Raw genomic sequence first — 23,918 nt, 5'->3', positions numbered from 1 at the left:
ACCGGTGATTCATGGCTCTCTTCCGAGATAAAATCTTTCTGGTTCATATTTTTTGATTGCATGCCAACAGCAGCCACTGGTGACCCTGAGGAAATTTTCTCTAATTTTCCTGGAAATATATGGGTTTGCATTTGTGAAGTTCTACCTTTTTGAGGCTGATTTAAGTATTTCTAGGCCCAATGCTGTAAAATTTAGTATTTCTGAACCAGGAGCAACATGGAGACAGCATGCAGACTCTCATATGGAGAGAAAAAAAAAACAGTAAGTACAGTTCGAAGGTGTAATTAGAAGAAAAAGACAAAATTATTATTATTTTTTTTATTTCAATGCAAAATGTTTCATTTTTTTATTTTTAGTCTTTTTATTCTCCACATTTGTTCATGAAAACTATATGTTATCTTATATATTTCATTTTTTGTACTGTGCCCTTTCACTGTAAAATGTATTGTTTTGAGCCATCTGATATCAAGGTCCTCTTACAAACTTTTGCTGAGCAAACTCATTGAAAGCTCTGAAAAAAAAGAAAAGAAAAGAAAAGAAAAGAAAAGAAAAGAAAAGAAAAGAAAAGAAAAGAAAAGAAAAGCTAGTGCTGTAAGTTCACTCTGATTACAATGTTTTATTTAATGTAGAAAACATTGATGGAACGACTGTTATACTGCTTTTCACTCTGTACGGAAACTCCAAATCACAGGCTTTTTATGTCTTCTTCCAACAACTGTTTTTTGTGATTTTATGGCCTCATCATTGAATTTGGAGCTTGTGAGTGGACCTTGCGTTATTAGAAAGAACAAATGCCAAAACAAATTGTACTTGTGAAAAACTTTGTTTTGTTTTTGCCTGTCTTTCCATGTCCTCTTTAAAACCATGAGTGCGTACATTTTTTTAACTTGTATCTTGCACTTGTATACTGTTTCAAAGATATTTTAGGAGCAGTAGTTATATTAGTATGAGCAGTAGTATCTGAAGTCCAATTTGTTTGTGAAAGAATTTAACAATTAAGTGGTATAAACATTGAAACATGTCCAGCATCATGACAAGATATTTTAGAGAGGCTAAATGACTTAAAACGTGACTTCGTAGAATTTACTTAGAAATAAGCATGAAGAAAATAACAAAGGAAAGAGCAATAAACAGTTGCAGGGGCTGATGGGAATTGACAGGCTGCTAACTCCTCGTTTGTGGCTCCGCTGGGACACCTCACTCCTTGAGGCCCTTATGTAATCCTGGCGCTGCTTCAGCCTCGGCCTCTGTGAATTCCTGCTGTGTTACTGGATAGCCTGTGGTTACTGCTTGGAGTGTAGGTCAAACATATCAGTGAGCAGCCATCGGGAACATCTATATCTCCCCGCCTCTCCCTCTTCAGCCAACTACTCTCTTTCATCGTTGCGTAAGTGTTGCCATGGAAGTGAGTCGGGGTTTCCATGGTGTTGCTCTCATTGTTGTGAGAACACAGTGTTTTTAGTGTGTGTCATAGGCTATAGATTAGAGACACGGAAGGACATGTACTGTTCGGCTCAATGTGAAAATCCATTTGTAGTTCATAAAAACAGATCCTTTAATTGGTTCTTTAATGAGACAAAGCAGGCTACACCAGGAAAAAAAGCTTGTTTTTTTGTTATGACAACTGCACTCTTACATACATTTTTTTACAGTCATGGACTCCCTTTGTATAACACCACACAAATCTATATACTCAATGGCTTTTTAGAGTTTTACTTGAAAAATCATTCTGATATTCTGGTATAGGTGTGAGTAAATTGTTGCATTTGTGTTTAACCACTTGAGGTTGTGTTAACTTTACAGGACTGGTCTCCTCTTGCCCATCCAAGCTGACCTTTGACCTTCCAAGGGGAGAAAAATTCACAACAAAGTTTGAAGTTCCTACAGGATGTGCTCACAGTACATCAACCTAGGGCCTTTGCTTTTAAAGAACATGCTTTTCTCATCTTCAAAGTACATTTTCATATATTTTTTGTCACATACAAAACAGAAAAAAGTCCATTATATACATCCTCCATTTCTCCCACACTGCAACCATTTTCCAGGTCCCTTTTCCTGCGATAGTAGCAAAGATTGCATTTGATGTTTTATAGGCCACCTGTCCAGTTGAAGCATCCATGTTTTATTTACCCTTCATTTCTACGATTACTCTAATCATGCAGTTCAAAAGAAGGAAAAAAATGATAATGGATAGTAATCTTTAGAAATCCTTTTAAGCAGTTGGTCAGTTCAGCAACAAAGTCTCACAAACTAGAGAGAATTCCTTTGAAGTGCGGTGGTCCATCTGGGCATGTCTATTGTTGTTTGTCAGTTCTGAAGATTATTCTCATTGAGTGCCATCACCACATGATCTGCCAGTCTGCAGCACATTTGGCAGCTTAGAGATGGAACTGAAGAGATGTGAAGTGGGGGAATTGTGGACTTACTGGTCGGCTGGGTCAGAGGTCATTGCCGGAGCTTCGTCTTCATACCGGCCGATCCACAGCATACTGGCAGGGGCTCAGGTTGGACACAGGGTTCTGCACTCCCGGGTAAGCGAAGTTGGCGTGCTGCTTGGCCTTGAGCCGCAGACTGGCCAGGCTGGAGTTGCAGGTGTCTCTGTACATGTAGGGACTGGCTGTGGTGGCATAGGGGCATGTTGCTGCAGTCACCGCTACCGAATTCAGTGCCGTGGGGCTGTTGAGGTTGTTGAGGTTGCCCAGGTTGTTGAGCCCCGTAGTGGGAACCCCGGCCACCGCTGAGGGCACCATGCTAGAGGCCATGTTCATGGAGGGGATGGAACTAGGGGGGGAGAACATAGGCTGGGATGACAAGGGGCTTACATTCATTGAGTTAAAGAATGGGAAGCTCTTGGCGGACAGTGGGCTGCTTGCTAGGCTCTTGGTGGCCCAGTTGTTGTAGGAGTAGCCCGTGTACATGTCATCATAGGGCTGCATGAGTCCATTGAACTGGGCACCAAAGCCATTTTTGCATAATTCTGCCTGCTGGTTCCTCTCCCGCTTTCTCCACTTGGCACGCCGGTTCTTGAACCATACCTGTGGAAGCCAAAAGGAGAAGAACAATGAGTGTACAGTTTATTTGACGAACCCTCTTTTAACCCTGATGCTCCCATTAAGGCCCTTCAAAACTTCACTTCAAACCTCAAGATTTCTCTCATAACATGAAATATGTATGACTAAATAACAAATAGGTTTGATCAGAAGTATGTAACAGCACCTTGTTCTAACCTTAGGGCAGTGAGAGAAGTACAAAGAAAGACACAGATGTAGATACCTCTGAAGGGAAGTAGCCTAATCTTTTCTAACTTTGCAGATTCTGTTGTTTTCGTGTAAGATCCCATCACTCAAGAAAATGTGTGGGAAAAATGGGAACAGGTTAACATCACTAAAATGCGGGAGTCATGGACCAGTTTATATGTTTTTAAGTTACATATTTAAAAAAAAAAAAAAAAAAAAGGCTTGAACAAATATGATGTAGAGTGGGTGGCTTCAAAGTCGATAGGAATTGCAAAGTAAAATCTTTTCCAGCTGACATCAGTGACCTGCACACAGCCAGTCAGGTAGGCTTAACTGGACTGGAGTGAATCACTTTGCCCACTTGTCAATTAAAAAACATGAGATGTTGTCAAAGCTTCTCATATAATTTAGACTAGTGTTATTTTTCTGCACCAAGTAAAAAATATAATGAGTGAAAAAGATATTTTTAAATGACTTTTTCCTTAACTTATCAGAAAGTTTCAGGAGTCAATAAAGTCTAATTCTAAAGCACATCCAGTCAGAGTATCCTAACCCCTCTCAAATACTGTCAGTAATATTGTGTGCATATGTATCCAGAATATTTGAAAGAAATAATGATCCCAGAAAGTAACTTGAGGTGTATCATCAAACAGTCATATTAGGCAAGGCTTATTAAAACTAATAATTGACTTATTTGAATAGTGAGAGCCCAATGAAACAAATGTCAGGGACGAGCAGTCTCCACATTTGTCATTTTATGGTCCTATATTTGGAGGATATGAATTGGATTAAAGCTTTAGTGGAAATCTAAATTGCAGGTTTTTCAAAATGAAAGTGTAAAGTTGTGGACAAACATTTCATTTGCAGATATAAAATGATATAAATACAGTATCTGACAGAGATTTCTTGGTCATCTGTTAACACTCATGTATTCATTTTATATTAAAATGATTTGGTATCAAATATTTTATCTCTTTAATCCTCATGAAACTTTTACAGGCCTTTCCTGTGTTGATACACAGCCGTGTCTCTACCCCCTTTGCATGCATGCTGTGTATCATCCAATCCTCTGTTATTATAGTAACAGAATGCTGTTGATCATTAATATGTTGAGTATAAAGTGCATGACTCCAAGTTTTCCATCCCACTCAGTGACAGCAGGGGAAACCCCACGCCAGAGGACAGAAGCTACCCAATCTTTACCGTGACTCTGAGGCAATGCTGTTTGAAGGTTTGTGGAAAAGGCTCAATGTCAAGGTTATTCAGCGGCTCATCTGCAGCCATATTTATTCATCTTCTGTGAAACAGTCAAATGATTGCATTAGAAGGAGATCAAAATGTAAATGTAAATGTAAATCAAACAAACCTGTCTATGGCTGACTTTAGAATCAAAAGAACTCGCAGCAGGCAGGCTGTATTCTGATTGATTCCGATTTGTTTGAACAATTGAAGTTGTGAGATCCTAATGGTGAAATATATGTAACTCCAGCGTTCATTTTCAGTCTAGGCTAATGATTCTTATTGATGTCAGCATACTGTGGGCATCACCTTTAAAATATGAAAAATACCCTGATACCCTGTCGTGAGCAGCCTAGTCTCTGTTGGAATAATGCCCAACTGAAACATTCATTGCTAATGCAGGAAGTATTTGCAGGACGTAGTGTGACATTTTTGTAGCGTAACGAAAGTGAAGGGTGTGGAAGTAACACATTCAACTTGCTGAACCTTATACCTGTATTCACTGATTTTTGGGCCACTTGCGTAAAAGGCTGTATATCTGATATATTATCACCTCATGCAGTTGCTAGCAAACAGTTGCCTGTTTACAGATCCTGTAAACATGGAGCTGCATATTTAGTGGGAGTCATATTTTTAAACACCTGATGAGTCATACTACATTCCATCTGCTTTTAGCTCTAGTTTGGTCTCCACAGATTTCTGAAGAAACTTTCCTACTAAATGCTCCACTATGTTCACCAGCTAGCTGATGTCTTGCTGTATTTTCTGTCTCTTTTGCTGGACAGGTGCTATAAAGTGAGTGATCCTCTGTGGTCTGTCAATATGAGGAACACCTTTCACTTAACATATTTGACTCATTGTTCATGCAGAATATAATTAATGAGTGCCATTAATTAACCATGCCTTAACCACACTGTAATCTGTCTTCCAGATATTGTAGCAATGATTAAGAATAAAATGTTAGCACTGAACTCTGAAACACTGAAAACTGTATTTCTGTGAGCACGTTGGTCTCTAAATACAAAATACATAGTGAGCTGCTTATATGTACTCCTAGAATCATGTCTCCCATGCACAAGATGACGACTTGCTAGTACAGCCAGAACAGATTGCTGAGAAATGAAGGCTAACTAACAGATAATATTTGATATTGTGTAACATTTACGACCCACCCTGTATTTTGATATATTTAAGCTCATGTGGTGCTGAAACACAGACAGAGTCAGTCATGTCGTCGGTCCACCACTTTGGTCCAGACTGAATTATCTCAACAACTGTTTGGATTGCTGTTATTTTTTCTACACATGTTCATGGCCCCCACAGGGTGAATCCTACAGTCTCTGGTGATCCATTGGCCTTTTATCGCACACCACCAGCAGATCAGATTTTTCATTAATGCAATGAAATATCTAAACATCTATGCAGAAAATTTGGTGCAGATGTTTCTCAGATGATGCATCTATAGACTTTGGTGATCACCATGAGATTAAAATGTTTTGGATTCAACTGAGATGCTGCTCACAGCAGCTGTAGAGCAGAAAATGTGGAGCATATGAGCTGTTTTTGTGGTATACTCTGATGGTCCCATTACATGATGTTAATCAATATGTTTCAGTTGAGATAATTGTATCTATGTGGCCTGAAATCACAAATCATACATTTGCTTCAAAGGTTTTTACAGTCTCTACAGCACATGATACCTTCTACCCCAAGACCAATTGTCACTCAGTTGAGTGTTATCAATATGTTCCGTCAGGCTGCAACTGTGATGATTAATGACAGCTCTCTGACAAATCACATGAATCAAGCTGACAGGCAAAGTATTTTGGGCATGTAAGAGTCTGCCTGCATGCAGGTGGAAGAAGGGCCACTGATAGATGCTAAGGATGTAGTCTGTTGTCCTTTCAAAATAACAACCATGAGTGCATGCTATGTGACCTTTCATCCAGCCAACATTAATTTGATCCATTACTTGTCAGGCAGGCCAGCGATTGTATTGTCATCCATCAGAATGTGTGTCCTCCTGCTCCATATAGCTACAACGACCAAACCACTGGGCGTAGGCACACTCTGCTGCACCTTTGACATTCAGGTTCAGTGAGTGAACTTAAACTTTGGCAGAGGGGAATAAAACATCTCACCTAGCATATCAAATATTTCTATTTTCTGACCATTTCTGACTCGTATATTTTCCCTGTTGTAGCATAACTGGAAATTGATTTGTATAATCTGGAAGAGGTCAACAAAACTACAAAATGATTAGGGTTGGACCCGTATTTAGCTTTGGAAATGATAATGGCAGATTTCAACACTTATTAGATGGTCACTAGAAGATTTGTCGCAATAATATTACACCAGTATCCATGGTAGGATTCTAACCTTAAACTTTTTTTCTATACTATAGGTAACATCCAGATTTAAAGATTTTGAAAACTGCTAAGTTTTGGTTATTAACAGCTACAACAGCTTGAACATGATAGAAATCAAAATCCATACTGTCTTGAAAGCACCTAAAAGACTTTAAATCTGTGAATAGATTTTTTTGGCCACTGGGGCAGCCGAAATCTTTTAAGGTGATATGGGCAGCAGTTAGCCCAAAAGACTCTTTCCATCTTTTTCAGATGATTTGCATTTGCTCCATGATTCTGACGGCTTTCATTCTCACCAAATACTACACTTCACTAATGAGCACACCTTCAACTGGACAGGAGGGTCTCATCATTGAAATGAGCTGCTGTAGTAAAAATATGGTCCAGGTTCTCTGTTCCAGAGGGACCATGGCAGAGTTGTGTGTACCCACCCTGACCCGTGCCTCAGTGAGGTTGGTCCACACTGCAATCTCCTCTCTGGTGCTCATGTCGGGGTAACGGTTTCTCTGGAAGGTGGCCTCCAGCTCCTGGAGCTGCTGGCTGGTGAAGTGAGTCCTCTGCCGCCGCTGCTTCTTCTTCAGAGAGCCATCCTCAGCACTGGACTCATCCAGCTGGTTCTGGTGGGATTTCTCTGCGTCTACAGACAGACAGGAAGGAAAATGATTTTATAAGAACAGTTGGAGGGACGTTCAGCTTAGGAAGATAGAGGAGAGCAGACAGAACAACATGACTCACCAATGACAGCAAAACTAATGAGCATCAAAGTTCATTCGTGACCCTCACGGTAGCAGTTAAACAGCACAATGTGATGACCATAGTTTCCATGCTTATATGACAACTGAGCTGTCTCTATAACAACTGAACAAACTCCATAAACAATGAAGACTATGACATGCATTTAAAAACTTTTTTGGGGGGGTCCTCAGTTACAATAACAATTATTCAAATCACAATTGTGGATTTCAGTATTTAACCAGAAGGACTAATTACAGTAATGTTAAAAATGTGATCTGTTCCATAAAAAATAATGAATATAAAATGATAATATACTTTTATTTTTATATTCTCTACATGCATAAATTCAGACATAATGAATGAAATGAATGTAGCCCGTTTTGATCAATGCATCTCTGGGTATTTTGAAGATAACTGTACTAAAACACTGTAGAAATGCACGCTGTAGATGTCAATGTGGAATATTTCATGTAGTGTTTTGAGAATGAGGGAATGTACAGAGGAAACTGAAGCTGTGGAATTGTTTTGAATGGCAACATACAAACATACAAAGCAATCATTGAAAATGTGTGAAAAGATTGTGTAACCTTCAGTCAAGTGAAATATTCTGAAAACAACATGAAATGAGACAGAGGGTTATTATCATTTGTTTTCAGGTGTTTGTCAATATTAAAAAAAGGTTTTCACAACTACAAACTACATGCATGTGTGCTGACATTGTTCATTGGTTTGTTGTCATGTTGCATTACACTCAGGACTGTATTAACCCATTAGGAGCTGTAGGTGCCTATTGGCCCTCCCACTTACATGTATGTGGCTTGATTAAGCACACATTTATTCAGTAGTGTCCACCATGTAAGCACAGTATAAAGAGAATTTGAAACTGGCAACAAAACTAGATTTTAAACTGGGGCCCCTCAACAGGACAGGGCCTCAAGATTAGGCAATAATGCAGATGTTGCCTTAAGGTCCCCATCATTTCACTGTGTAAAATGCTTTAGTGATCCATTACAAAAACAAATCTGTAGTCAAATAAATTAAACTAACTGCCACACTTTTCTGGACCCTTTCCCCTGTTGGTAACGCCTCTCACCCTACTAAGTCAAAATTGGAATTTTAACCAAAGTTATCACAAAACCAGTGTTTTATTTTTTGTATCACAGTAATACTGATGAAAGGATGTCAGCAATATTATGACCTTGAACAAAAATATAAATAAAATGAAATCTTTTTCACACGTTGTTAAAAGTAGTTACACTTTATTTTAACAGAATTTGTTAATGAAAGTATTACAGTATGTAATTTAGCGCTAATTATAGAGAAAATGGATACAGTATTCCAAGGAAGCAAAATATGCATTTGTACAATCATGTATGAGTCTGTCAGAATGAGAAAAAAAAATATGGTTATAACATAACAGATGAGAAGACAGTGGTGAAGAAGTATTCAAACCATTTAGTCCAGTAAAAGAACCACAATGTCAAGAAAGTCCATTATAAATAAAAAGCCGGCATTCAAAATCTCACTCTAGGTGAAGTTCAACAGTACTATCGGCAAAATGTACTTAAAGTATCAAAAGTGAAAGTATTCATTATGCAGAATGTCATGTTTCACAGCGTTATCATATATATCAAATCAGTGGATTATTAGAATTATTTGAATATGTCAGCAGCATTTCAGTGTCGTAGCTGGTGGAGGTGGAGATAATCTGAACACATTTTATAATGCTGGGTAGTTTAATCCATACAAATATACCATTTAATTGTTAATTATACACTATGGCTGGTATGTAAACTTGTATTACTGTCTGTACTTCACTCTGAAATGTACCCGATTAGAAGTATAAAGTAGCATCAAATGAGTCCTTCTGAAGTACCTAAACATTTGAAAATAGAACAGATGAAGTTAGATGAATTTCATATATTTGTTGTTGTTGAAATTTCCTTAGAAGGAACTACTTAAAGCTTGACAATTGAAAAAGAACAGATTTAAATAGAAGATATTAGAATTTCCATGAATGAATATTCCCTTCTAACTGGAAGCTTTATTCCCTGAACTGTATGCTTTAATTTCCATCTGGCCTGCTGTGCTGTGGGTAAAAGACTACCTGTGCAGGTTACAGATGAATTTGAGTTAATTAAATGGAAATGTACCAACTGAACATTGTCTGTTTCCCTGTAACTATTACCAGGTTTCACAGGAAGAAACTACAGGTTTCAAGGTCTTTCTAGAGAATTACTAGGATTCTGTGGGATCTGTAATAAAGTGCCCCTGTAGCACATGGTGAATGCATTTAATGCACAAAATTATTTGACATTAAAAAAAGCATATACACTCATGCTGAGAATTTCTAAAACATATACTGGAAGCAGCTAAAAGCAGAGCTCTTTTGCGGAACATCTGAACCCTGCTCCTGCAGGTTTAATTGGCTGAATTCTGCATAGAGAAGCAGTGTCAACACTTCAAAAGCGAACACATTCTGTATCGGTGAAACAGCACACTATTCTAACACCTTTCACCCCGGATTGCATCAGCACTATCCAATCCCTGCTGAAACTGACTGGATAATATTGACAGATCAAACATCATCTGAAATCCCTCCATCCCACAGGCTGGAAATTGACAAGCATGGGTGTGACGTCGCCAAGAGAGAATGAATCCAAACACTGCATTAGGTTCAAAGATGTGCAGGAGCAGTGAGTGATTGCATTTGGCCCCCAGCGCAGTGAGTTTAAGGGACCACACATCCATGTTATGTCTGCCAGGGCTCTTCTCTGCCAGATCTTACTCCGCAATTTGAGGACCTCACAGAAAGAAGTGAAATTAGCTTGCCAGCTAATCCTACGGATCAGGCTTTTGTGACTGGGGCAAGTTGGGCTCTGTTTGGCAAGGGCTTAGCTCTTGGAGCAGTTCGAAATGATCAGCAGGGTTTAAAAAGAGGCTCCACAGGGCCACCAGCAAAACCAATAAGGGCCAGGCCGAGGCTGTTATCTGGCAGTAAACTGACACTGGGTAAGCTGTCACTTAAGGCCAAAGTCTATAAAACAATACAGAGAAAAGGGCAGCCCTTTTTAGAGTGACGCGCTGACCAACAATAGGAGCAATCTGACTGATAATGTGCCGACATGACAAAGCCGTCACAGGTCAGCTTCTCAGAGGGTTTTAATCTGGAAGAGACCCGCAAGAGGCTTTTAACTAAATCACTTTTCCACATCTGAAAATACAAAAAATAAAAGGCTGTCATGTTCTGCACTTAATCAAAGAGCAATAACGACGAAGCATGGACGATGCTGTCCAGGTAGGCGCTTTTAAAAGCTGGCTGCCAAACTTGCTCTCAAGTCATGGGTGGGAGGTAGCACACTCTATGGCTGTGGCACGGGCATCTGCTTGGTGTGGTGAGATGTGGCAGTCATATCATACTTCAGTATAACCAAATCCAGATTAAAGGTTGGGTTTTGTGTTCATTTTAAAGGGGAACAAAACCCACAATTAACTGTACAAAATATGTTTGTAATGCCAGCCTCAGAAAACATTCAGGATGATTGTTCTGTCAATTCCCTCTGCTTTCAGAAAGAATGCACAGGAGAAAACACATATGGAGTGTTTCTCATCAAGGAAGTCAGTTTACAGTCATTTTCTCGAAGTGGTGTCAGGGCATGACATGCTTAATCTACAGTGTGTGACAGTGCTGATCAGGAAGGGCCACAGGAAGGACTGTACAGATACTGAGATCAGGAGTCCCCACAATGCTCACTGCACTGAGCGCTGACACAAACCAAAACTAATATTTCTGCAACTTTACAAAGAAACTTTGATGTCTACATTTGAGTTCCCACATTGCCAGCAATAAAAAATGGGCAAAGAAATGCTGAATTCTTTATTCACTGGCCTTGAAGTACTCAGATTTAAACCTCAACAAACTGACGTGTATAAAATGCCCGCAATATGTCAGTTTTTAAATATAGAATGTATAATATGTATCATATTAGCAGATTAATATTTCATAATATTTTACTGCAAAAGAAGAAACAGTCTTTATTTTCTTTAAGTCATGTTATTGAACAGTACACAGATTCAACACTGAGGCAAATATTTAAGGCTTCATGTGAAACTATATGTGTTTAATAAAACATGTCAATTAGATTTAATTTTACAAAGAAGTAACAATGATATTCAATAATTGTATGATCTAAAGTCTAAAGTGTGGTGAGTCCTTACCACATTTTTCTAACAGGGTAAACCTCCCACTCCGAGCACTCATTGGATTGTAGTTTTACCTTCCAAATAAAATCCATCCATCTATGCAAAAGACATGCAACTGAGATACTCGTGAATAAGGGATTTATGTAAAAACTGCCTCTGTTTCTCCCTCCTGTGCTCACATACATATACACCATCTGGGCCTTGTTAATATCATCAATTTGACATTCAGGCCCTATAAAAGCAGCAGGTCCCAATAGAGACAGACAGCAAATGAGTTTTACTGAAGACTAAATTATGAAAGATTTTATTAGCTACATGAGTCCTTAAGAAGACGAGCCACATGAAAGCATTATTACACCACATTTCTCTCCAGAATAGCTGGTGTTTGACAGTTTGTTAAGACTGTATTTCTAACCTCGCACAGTTTAGCAATTAGATTGGGTTACACACACATCAACACAGACAACCACACACATACACCAGATATAGACAGGTGGGTGGGTTAAGACTGGATATTGTATGGAGGAGATCAGAAAATGTGCCCCGGTGATTATTTGGCACGGGGGCAGCCAGGCCTGATCACACTGCAAGTGTCTGAAAGCAGAGGAAGAAGTAACGCTGACAGAATATGACCTCCAGCTGATCCTCATAAAGAATTATGTCACAATCCACTAATCAGCAGGCAGCATTTACCACCTGTTTCCACCAATGAAAACTCAGATCAAGCAGCTAGATGCGTTAAGAAAAGTGAGTGAATCTTGATTTAATATATATCAAAACCCCAAATATTTCAAAACAAAATCTAACTTTCTAATCTAACTCTCTCTCTCTCTCTCTCTCTCTCTCTCTCTCTCTCTCTCTCTCTCTCTCTCTGTCTAGAAGTTTAATGTCCTCGTGGAATATGTCAGCCTAATAGGTAACCATTTATTCGTTAGATGTATTCTTTATTATCGACTGCAGATAATTCAAAGAGTCTATAGATGATCAAATATAGATGATCAGGTCGATCATAATAAATGAGATATTGCTTGATTTTATTGTGCTGAATCAAATCAAGCCGCCGCGCTCTGAGTCTGATGCTCTCAGGAGAAATAGCTTTCGCTCATTTGCAATGAATTTACATATTCAAAGTCAAATGAGTGATGTGTTATTACAGGCCATCACCTGCGCCTGAGCCGGATCAGCGTCAGAGGAACTCACACAAATAACTCTCCAATTAAAGAGGCTTTGGTTTCAGGATCAAGTCTCTGCACACTGACGCCGAGTTCCTTTTCATTCCTCTCAAAGCCGTTTACAAGCCGAATGCTGCGTAGTTAAGAGCATGTCTTCTTTTTAGTAAATGATCTGGATTAAACTGCCAGAACTACACCTGAGTGCGTAATCGGAGGACTGACCGCACAGCGGGAATGGTTGTCTCCTGCATCCTCGGTATGATTCAGCATGCAGAAACACTGAGCACCGAACAGGCTGAAGGTCTGTTATTAAAGCGCAAAGTAATTACAGCCTGTTTGTTTTGGAGCCAGTTTGTTTCAATAATTTATAAAAGCTATTGTACAGAAATACGCAATCCGCTCCCGATCATTATTATTATTATTATTATTATTATTATTATTATTATTATTATTATTATTATTATACTTCCTCCGCATGACATCCATCACTGCACGTTTCTGCGGCACCGAGCTTCTCCATGATCGTCATTAGTCATTTTGAACGTTTTCTGTCATCTTGGTTTCATCCAGTGGTGCGCTAGGAAAGTTACGTCGGCTCCGTATCTACCATCAGCCCGGACAGATCTAGCCTACAGACGCACACACAGCGCACATGGTGAAAGGTGTTCACTGACCGCTGTTGTCCTGGCCTTTACATCCCTGGTCGTGCTGCGGGGTCCCGGAGTCGGAGAGCGACAGCGCAGGGCTGCGGGGTTCACTGTCCGTCAGCAGGTTAAAATCCATAACCAGGCTCTGCAGAGAGACACACAGACAGACATGTCAGGCTCCATCGTCCTCAGGCTGACGGTCACACGGAGCGCAGCCGCAGGCCCATGTCGGCCCATCATGTCTTTGTTGGAAATGCGTAAAATGAACACATTGAATTTGTACTGAATTATAATGCATTGGCCCGACTTCAAAGTTCTCCTGTCACTACGACAATATTCCAACTGTAACAGAGGTCTATATAATCGTCTCGTGAAGCTTATTATTATATATTCATTGTTTTATATTTGATAATTTGGATTTCCTTGCCTATTTATCTAGTATTCCAATGACTTCATCGGGGAAACAGCAATGACTCTGTACACCCGAGCTGCTCAAAGAGATACACAACCGGTAATATATTAACTGATACCCTCATGTAACACAGCAAAAAGCTTTATGAAGTCTTTTGTCTTGGTTTATGCCTCCCAGAAATCACATCAGCTGACCTATTAAGAGATTAAGAGAGTTTATCAGAAGCATTTGCAGCCTGACAGAAGGACTGTCCACATTCCACCAGTCTTTAGAAAGTTCTGAAACCTCCTGGACAGGTTTTTGTGGAAAAAAAAAATAAAAAAAATAAAAAAATAAAAATAAAAAATATGACCAAAAAACAAACAAACAAACTCAAAATACTAAAATGGTTTAATCTCCACTTTATAAATGATACCAGGCAGAGAAGGACCCTGCGTCCTGTAAAATAGAACATAATTTACCATAAAATCTTTAACCCCACATGAAATCACTTTGATCATTTTGCATTTCATGAATTCTACAGTATTTCAATAGCAATTCTGGTTCTTTTGTTGGATTACAGACACGATTAGCAGTTTCATCATCATGTGTTGATTGCTAGATTGATGTAAATGTATTTAATGTGTGATTTTGGTTGTAGAACACCTGACCTGCTGCGTCCCTCTCAAACATACACCCTGCTTTCTTCTTATTTTGTCTCCTATTTGGGGGAAGTATCAACATATTTCTGTCAGTATGGACTCCATCTGAGTGTGTATTTGATTAATTTGGCGGTGCAATCAGTTTCTATTTTCTCTTTGATCTTTCCATTCACCCTTGGTTGTGGGTGTAATCTTGATCCCTTTATATGATCCTGACATAAGTAGCTATAACAAGACCTGCCCTGAATTGACTCTATTTTGAGCTTCATGTGGAGAGCAATAGAGTTATTGCTGTAAAACACTGGATGGCATTTCCAAGCTAAATTCTAGCCGGCGAGGTAGAACTGTTGCTCTACGGAGCCCAAAAATAGCTGACCGTTTATTTATCCGAGCAGTTAACACCTTGAAAACACTGGGGGACACATACACTCCATCCAAGCTGAGAGACGGTTGGGATTATTTATGGCTGCAATACTTATGAAGTCAAAAAGAAGAATAACGTCTGTCTTACACTTCATATGTGTTTTATCAAAAAAAAATATATAAATCCTAATTCATGTCGACAGTCAGAAAGACAAAGACTCAAACATCAAAGAGTTTTGCTCCAGAAACTAGTCTGGTCCTCATGATGTCCTCATGTGACTTAATTATTATACCTGTGATGTCATGTTACATTTAGAAGCTGGCAAAGTATTGAACATAATGTCAAAGCACTGCATCGAATGTGGGAGGCACATATTTACATAGAGGAATAAAAGGGATAAAGCAGGCGTAAAACGAAGGCTCAGCCCACCTAAACCCAGCGCACTGCTAACTGCTTACCCTCCTCCTCTTATTTACCTTGCATTCACCAGGACACTGGTGAGTAAAACCTAAAGTTTACAGCTTTAGAGGAAAGTCTTAAGGCTGCTGTAGACTACAATGAATCCATGTCATCAAAGATTTAACAAGGCGATAAACCTCATCTCTGAAAATCAAACAGTGACTTTGAGCTGGGGTTTAACCATCCCTGCTGACTGTTTGGACGTTGCCACTGTGTGTGTGTGTGTGTGTGTGTGTGTGTGTGTGTGTGTGTGTGTGTGTGTGTGTAGTCAGTGTTGTGGTTACGAGCTTGATACTTGGAAGCAGCAGATTTAGATTTTCAGGGGAAGGTGCATATGTCACTGCTACTCGCCTCTCTTCGCCCCTGGAGAACGAGTTGCCCCGCTGTGCCCCGCACTCTGCTCGCCCCCGTGCCAGTCCTTTGTGTGCCAGTCACATGTGACCTGTGCTGGGGTTAAATCTGAAGCCTCGCGGAGGAGGCAGGGTGCAGAGCATGGCACAGCGTCAAACGACTACAACAACACATTGTACAACTTGGTTGAACTCTTGAACCAGACTCACAGTCACCACATGAAGTTGTTGAAATGGCATTATTTCCCTCGGCGCTCTTTGAACATCAGCATACGCTTCATACACTCAGCCACTCTATTTTTAGAGCTGACAAGGCTGAATCCTCCTACTGAAACTCTTTAAAACAAGAGGATGAATTGCTACAATGCAAACGTTTTTTTCAGTCAGCAGCATAGTGTCATTTTATCTATTGTAATTTTTGGAGGGATACGTAGTCTTTTTATTATATATCATTTTTTATTTTAAAGTCATTTACTTCTTTTTTCGAAATACAAATGCAAGATATTGTGTCTGAAAAGCATCAGAATCCACCTTCACACCCTGCCATGTGTAATTTGGTTCCAGCTGTAGAATGTAAACTCCTCTTCACGTCATTACAACACACAGACACAATTCTGATTATATGAGCTCAGTTCAAAGTTCAAATTTGAAGTTAAAGACAGAGATAATAGATTGCAAAAATAGGTTTTAGATTAAAGAGAATTTGATCATTTAGAGGTTTGTCTTGCTGTAATATGAAAATTCTACTAAAAACTTGCTGCATACATCAGTATCTCCAGTTTTCATTTACTGCTGATGAAATCAGTGAAAGAGTGCTTTTCTTATTTCTTTTTCCCTTCTCATCCTTTTGTCAGATGTGCCGCACACAGGCTGTGACATCCTGAAAACCCACTGTGTACCTGAAGCCCTCCAGCCTAAAGTGCAACACCTCTAACAAACGTCTTTGCCACAAGAATACAGTATATTCAAAATTCAATTGCATGCCTGTTCCGTTTCTCAGGAAACTTGTCAGACACGTTTTGTGCTTTCCTGTAAAAGGAAATGTGACAGAAATGACCGACTTCCACTTTAGCAGCTAAACATATATCTAAAGCTTCAAGCACTTAAGACACACAAGGATTCTAAAACTCAACTGTGATCAATTTCATAAATAATCATTTATCATTAACAATATGAATAGTCCAGTTTTAAAGGAAACTCACATTAAAATCTATTTCATCCACTTAAAATGGGCTTTAGAAGTCATAAAAGCTCATCGAATAGAGTTTGCTTTGTTATTTTGTCAGCAACCACAGAGCTCCATATTTCACTGGTTTCAGTAAAATCTGACTTGGCACACAAAAATGAACAATGTCATCAGTTTTTCCTTAAACTCTTCATGACCCTCACTTAACATTGTTTCAGTCACTCTGACAAAGCATCATAATGCTGCACTGAAGCCAACCTGCATATTCTGATGAAAGGTTTAGCACCTTATTACCAGTGAATATCTAGGACAGCTGATAGGTGAGTCAACATTTTCTTCCATCAAACACATCCGCCGTCTTCTTTTGGCCACACAGACAAAGCCTCAACACTTAGAAATGCTGCCTGACGCACTTTTAATATTTGTCACTGCAAACACAAGTAACATTTGCCGGAGACTTTAAAGAAAGACTTGCATCTGTTTTTTGTTTAGTATTCGTGAGAATGGCCGAAGCATTTCACAAAAGATTAGGAGACAGGAAAATGGGTATTCTTCTGTCGGCCAGAGGCCATCTCTGCATCCCTGGGAAAAAAGATGTGAGACTAAGGATAAGGTCAAATCTTCCAGTAGAGAGATTACCTCGCTAAGCACGCTCCCTCTGTGTTGAGGCTTTGGATTAATGAGCCTCTGATATGGATTTGTGGGTTAAAGTTGACTTGTGAGTAAGAAAGATCAGTTTTCCCTGCGTTCATAACTGCACAAATGTTGTTTATTTTCCTCTTCAGTTTGGTTGAATGAGAGCAAATGATGTGCCTGTTTTTGGTTTTCAAAGGGGTGTCAAAATGTGACCTAAAATTGAACTTCATTTGTTGGCTTTCCTGTAAGTAGCAAGTTTGATTTTACATTTATCTCATTTTGTGTTTGAGTTTTGCAAACAGCCCTGACCTGACATTTCAGAAAGCCTCATCTGATAGAGCTGTAGCACTGTGTTCATAACGGAGAACGGGTTGCATAACCTAAACTGCTAGCAGTAAATTACTGATCTGGCAAACATAACAAGCTATCACCTTTGCTGAAGGTTTCCCTTTGGGAAAGTAACACCACTCAGCACAAATGTAGGCTACAGCAACAGAAGTAACAAGAGGTGAATTCAACACACAAGTAACTTCGATATTATAAGGAAGTTTTTAAAATTAGACCATCTAATTTTTGGTTTTAAACCGCATTACCTTTGCTGCAGATGTGTGCTGAGCCGTTTCTCTGGGTTTTAAAATCAAAGACACTCCACAAACTGGTCCCAGTGGCAGCTGGAGCAGTTCAGTCAGGGTAAGATGCTTGCCTGACAGAGCAACAGCTGTCCCTTTGTGAGTGCAGAGCCCAGGTCTAGTATCAGCAAGGTCCAGTATTTTGGTCAGAAATATGAATGCGAGCCAGCCTGGGGGACTATATCCGCTGTGGCAGTGATGGATGGACAGGCGGCCTGGTGTCAATGTGGTGCTGAGAGGCTGGCTGGCTTGGCAGCGAGGGGCGTGCGGGTGATGCAAGCCAGTCATTTTGTCCAGAACAAGGTGTCAGTACGCCTCCACCTCGCCCCCCTCCTCTCCCAGCTACACACACCCGGGGCGCCACATGATTATATTTCCAAAATCAAGAGCCCCTCTCCCCCTCCCTTTGAGCTCAATATGGCCAACAAGCTATCACTGAGCTAACGAGCAGGCTGAGGTGCTCAGTATCTGACAGTTACACTGATCACTGAGCCACTCTAATGCTTAAATGGTGACTGTGTTGATGCTGATTCCCTCTGCGGGGACACATCCCACTGTGAGCGGACTCAGAGCAGTTTATGAACATCAAAAAGCTTGAACCCTCCTCTCACCTACCACGGGGCTCAGGCTATTTCATGGTGAACTTGCGGTACGGAAGCCGCCACCTCCACATCCACCTGACATGCTGTTGCGCTACTTCTGTGTTTAAATAAAGCCGAAAACATTGCTCGGATGGGACTGTATGTTTACGCTTAATGCTGGAGGCCTCCTGCTCAGAAATGGACGCAAATCAACAGCAGGATGAGAGTCTCCGGTTTGCATAAGATTGGGCGCTTTGCATAAGCAGTCGCCGGGTGACACCGATCTCATTAAAATATATATCTGGAGATAATAATAAAAAATAATAATGGAAGCAAAAATCCTCTCATTTTTCGGGAGATTGCCGGGTCCATCTGGCGGTGCGCGCCGCAGACTGCTTGCATTTCCACGGACTGCAGGCATTAGCCCGGGAATTATTCATAAACGCGTCGAGAATTAATTCCCGGGATTAAGAGTTGATTAAGATGTGTGTCACTTTGCTGTCTGAGAACTTATTAAGGGCCTCCTCGAAGAGGCGGCAGATGGAATTTCAGTCCAATGTTTGTAGATGTTAATTTCTGCCCTCCTATAACATCCATTTGCATATGATTGAGGGACTGAGGCCGAGCAGTCCTGCCTCCATGCAAAGAGAGCCGACGAATAATTGGCTGTGGAAGCCAATAGAAGTCCACAACAGTGATTAATACAGAGCCTTTCTACATCAACATTTTATTACAGTACACCAAAAATATATTTCACTGAACCGACTCTAGAAGTGTAAAACAACGTCTCAAATTTATAGGAAATGACTGAAATTGTTGAAATTAGTCCAGGGAAATGTGAGATTTATCATTTTAAAATACAAAAGTATAGATGACATGATAATTGTCGATTTTATCAACAGATGCGCCGTTAAATTTAAGTGATGATATTATAAGAATTTGAATTTAAGTAGGCCTAAGTCTCCGTTTTACAGTTAACAAATTTAATGGAGTTAAACGCATAGAAATTAAATACAATTAACAAAATAATATTCAGGTTTGAATGTATGTAAATGTAGATTTTTGGCTGTTTTAATAACTTTGTTATGTGCGAGCTCTTGGATTTGTGCGTGTTGAGGTCAAATGATATGGACCCATGAGTCTGAAATAAAGTTGAATTGAACTTGTTAAGGGCAATGAAGTGGATTTCTTCACTTTAATTGCAAACATTAAAGTGAAGAAATATTTGGGAATGAGACATGATTTCTAAATGTTTTAGCGGACAGAGACGCGCTGTGACGCTTCAGCTTGCAGCGTTGGCCTCTCAGCACAGCAGGCCGTGGCCTTCACTTGCCTCCGTCGCACATGGTCGGCTGATAACCATTTACATTGCGCCCTGAGGCCAAACGTAAACTTCGATTAAACAAATGGTATTTTCATATGTCCTGACCAGGGAGCACATGCAAAAAAGGACACCAACTGAAGGCCTGCCGGAGGAAATCTACCCGCTGATTCTTGAAAGGATCTGCCCGGCCTTTCATTTCATATATGAGAAACTAAACAGCGCGGCCTTTAAATAAAGCACATTGTTTATTAATTGTTTTTGTAAGTTTAGCAATAAATCATGCCTCAACCTTAAAATACGGATTAGGCCTTTTTTTATTGTAAAATACAAAATAAAGAAACTAAACATAACAAATCTGTTCACGACACTTGCACTGTGGGCTCCACTATTCACCGAAAATTTCTCTTATAATTTCCAGAATGACAGTATTTTTATTCATGAATGTATTTAAATCGAGTGAAGCCGAATGGGCTACAGTGTGTCAGCCTCGGTCTAAAAACGGGCCGTGGACAACAAGAAACATTTAATTTGGAAAAATCCCCCTGAGGAAGACATAAGTGGACGTTAATTATTGTCATTATTATTATTATTGCTATTATTACTATTGTATTAGTTGTTGCTGTAAAAGTATTGTGAAAACTATTGTATCCAAAGTCAAGAATAAATATTCAGTCTTAATATAGAAACGGTAAAAACCTGAAATGATCTCGTCGTAATGTTTGAAAAATGGATGTAAATATTATGAGCTTATGTGAGACTGAAGTTTGGGTATGCGTTTGCGTGCGCGCGTATCCATGTTTGTATGGGGGGGGGGGGGGGGGGGGGGGGGATCCTGCTCTGTTTTTCTGTCCACGGTCTGCTGTGGCCCCGGCAGCCACCTGCCACCTATCAATTTCATCCACATCTCCAAACATTTTTGACGTCCCAAATATTTTCACAACGTCCGCCTCTGCGCCTCAATAGAATTTGGGGAAAAACAAACAACATACAAAGCTGTAAACATGAAAATTTAGTAAGGGGTTGTCTAAAAGGCTTTTTTGTGGGGTGGAAGCGCCGCTTCCACCAGTTCCTAAACAGTCTACTTTTTTCTACCCAAAGGCCTCAAACACGCACACAGAATTTCGGCCTTTGACAAATGAAACGTTCCCTTTAAAACACAGCACGGTAAAGATGATAATAAAACCGAAAAGGCCAAATATTCATGGAACCTTTACGCAGAGGGTGTTTTCTTTTTTCATTTAAGAGTTTCAAATATTGTTCGAACAATTCGTGATCACGGGAACATTTTGTCTGAATGGAATGCCTGATGCGCTGCCTCTCACTGGCGTTATTATCTGTTCCGTGGACGCACAGCCAAAAGTCATCTCCTGCTGTTCTTCTTTTTCTGTGTGTTTCAAGCCATGTCCAGAGCCTCTAAAAGCTTATTCTTGGCGCTTTAACTTGTAGGCCCACATGAAGAATCAAGCGATGCTGACATTGTGGAAAGCTGCGAACGACACTTTAGCACAGAGTTAATGAAGCCCCTGTTTCACACCTCGGAGAGATTTTGCCAACTTTTACGCACAAATACAATCGCTGGATGGATTCCAGACACATAAAGACAAAAATAGGGGGGAAAAAGTGCGGTTATTTGCACTTACATCGACTCCCGGTCTGGTTAAATTAATCCGTGGAAAAGGCAAAGAGCTTTGCTGCAGGCTGATGGGTGTCCTGGCCTCAGGTTTGCTGGTGACATGGACAAAAAGTTCCACGGCGCGTCAGAAAGTCAGAAAAAAAACGTCAGTCAGTCACTTTCCTTCTTCCTCTTCTTCTTCCCTCTGTGCTGTCAGACATGAAGGCTGTGGAGGAGTGAGGCTCGATCCCCACACAGAGTATAGGGAAGGAAGGAGGGGTGGGGGTGGGAGGGGGTTGACTTCATGCTAAATATTGTGTGTGACAGGTCTACTGTTGAAAGGACAGCCCCTACTCTCTCTCTCTCTCTCTCTCTCTCGCCCTCTCTCCCGCTTTCTTTCTTTCTTTCTTTCTTTCTTTCTTTCTTTCTTTCTTTCTTTCTTTCTTTCTTTCTTTCTTTCTCTTTACGCGCACATGGTGCACACACACACACACACACACACACACACACGCACACACACACACACACACACACACACACACTACGAGCAAACACAAACTCCAACCTCCCTCAACCCTCCCTCTCCCATTGGCTCCTTGTCTACAAATGGTCTCCATCTCTTCCATCTCTTTCTTCCTCCAGCCTCCACAGTGCAGCTTTTTATTGTGGGTTGGGCTTGCAAAGGTGTGGGGACTACATTTTAGTTTATAGGTTTTTTTCATTTATTAATTTTTTTATATATATACATGCATGTATATATGTATACATGCATGTATGTGTGTGTGTGTGTGTGTGTGTGTGTGTGTGTGTGTGTGTGTGTGTGTAGGTATATTTATATATATTACTTTAATGTGCAACAATGCTTTTTCAAGGCAAATTAAAATCAATTTCATACTTTTGGCAGTACCTGCAATGCAATAAGCCCCCCTGAGGAGACACTCCCAGAAACCAGCCTCAGTGCCAAGAAGGAAGCGGACTTGGAACAGACTGTATCGGACAGAATAGACATGAGGGACAAAAACATGTACTCAAAAATCACACAAACTGCATAAAATGATTGACATGGTTCGTTTAGAACTCATGCTAAAATTGAACAGGTAGTCGTTACCTGTGCTGCTTAGCAAGCTCACTTTACTAGCCTAGAAGATGCTCCATGGACCTGAAGACCCAAGTGCTCCAAGTAGGGAAAGAAGTGACCAAGCGCAATCAGAAAACTGCAGATCTGGAAGGAAGACAGTGTCTCTGCACCATTTGAATTCTTGGGACAAAGGAAAAATTTGAGGCAGGTACTACTCCCTACAGTCTGGACGCAACACCAACACTGGACAGGGCCAATTGCAGTCTGTAACCAGAACCTGGAAGAGGACATCAACGCAGGGCTTTCATTGTAAAATTTCATTACGAACAACAGAAGTTGGAAGTGCGACTGAGTGTGGTAAGCATGAGTCTACCGACCCACAACAGTGACAAGATAATGAATTTGCCACACCTGCTACTCACTGTTGTGAATTGCATGGCCACATTCAAAGAAGTAAAGGAGTGCCACCATGGCCAGCATATGTGATTCAGAATGCTTTATCCAGCAAGACTTAAAGGGGTATTTCACCACTGGCAATACGGTCTTGTCATAAAACTGTATGTAATTGGTGCTACGCGACCAGAGAAAAAGAGCTGTTGTCTTACCTTTTGCTCAAAAGATAGAAAACTTACAACAACCAGAATGCATTCCCTTCCAAGGCCATTCTCAGGCCACTCCAATAGGACAGGTTTAACCAGAGCTTGGAGACCAGACCACACCAGCATCATCACTTGCTCTGCCTCAGCCTGCACTGCCAGTCAGCTTTGCCCCAATGCCCAAACCTTCAACGGGGGCCACAGTAACCCATATCCCAAGTCGATTCAGAAGCAGACAGATTTCTGGGTGTGTGGGTGAACTGTGGAATAATGTGTAATAACTGTTGTTGATTTTCGTGATTCAGATTAAAATCCTCATCGACACATTTTCAGTCTGCTCTTAAAAATGTCAATTTCATTCAGTGTTATTGCAATAGGTGAAGAGAAACAACAAAGTTCTCTATTTTGCAAACACAAGTAACAGGGATAGGTTATGAAATGAAGTACTT

At 40.3% G+C, this 23,918-nt stretch overlaps 1 protein-coding gene across 1 annotated transcript; it reads right to left on the bottom strand.

Moving 5' to 3' along the window:
• Window positions 1-1,571: 1,571 nt before the first annotated feature.
• On the bottom strand, window positions 1,572-21,998 carry pitx3 (paired-like homeodomain 3). Its single transcript, XM_070977650.1, has 4 exons — window positions 21,824-21,998; window positions 13,629-13,746; window positions 7,276-7,481; window positions 1,572-3,035 (listed from the first exon to the last, which is right to left on the bottom strand). Exons 2-4 carry the CDS (start codon window positions 13,735-13,737, stop codon window positions 2,466-2,468), a joined length of 885 nt encoding a protein of 294 aa, XP_070833751.1. The 5' UTR covers window positions 13,738-13,746; window positions 21,824-21,998; the 3' UTR covers window positions 1,572-2,465.
• Between the last annotated feature and the right edge of the window lie 1,920 nt (window positions 21,999-23,918).

The sequence above is a fragment of the Chaetodon trifascialis genome, chromosome 13 (assembly GCF_039877785.1).
Source record: "Chaetodon trifascialis isolate fChaTrf1 chromosome 13, fChaTrf1.hap1, whole genome shotgun sequence".
In the NCBI taxonomy this organism is placed as follows: Eukaryota; Metazoa; Chordata; class Actinopteri; order Chaetodontiformes; family Chaetodontidae; genus Chaetodon; species Chaetodon trifascialis.
This window is presented reverse-complemented; position numbering and strand designations above follow the sequence as displayed.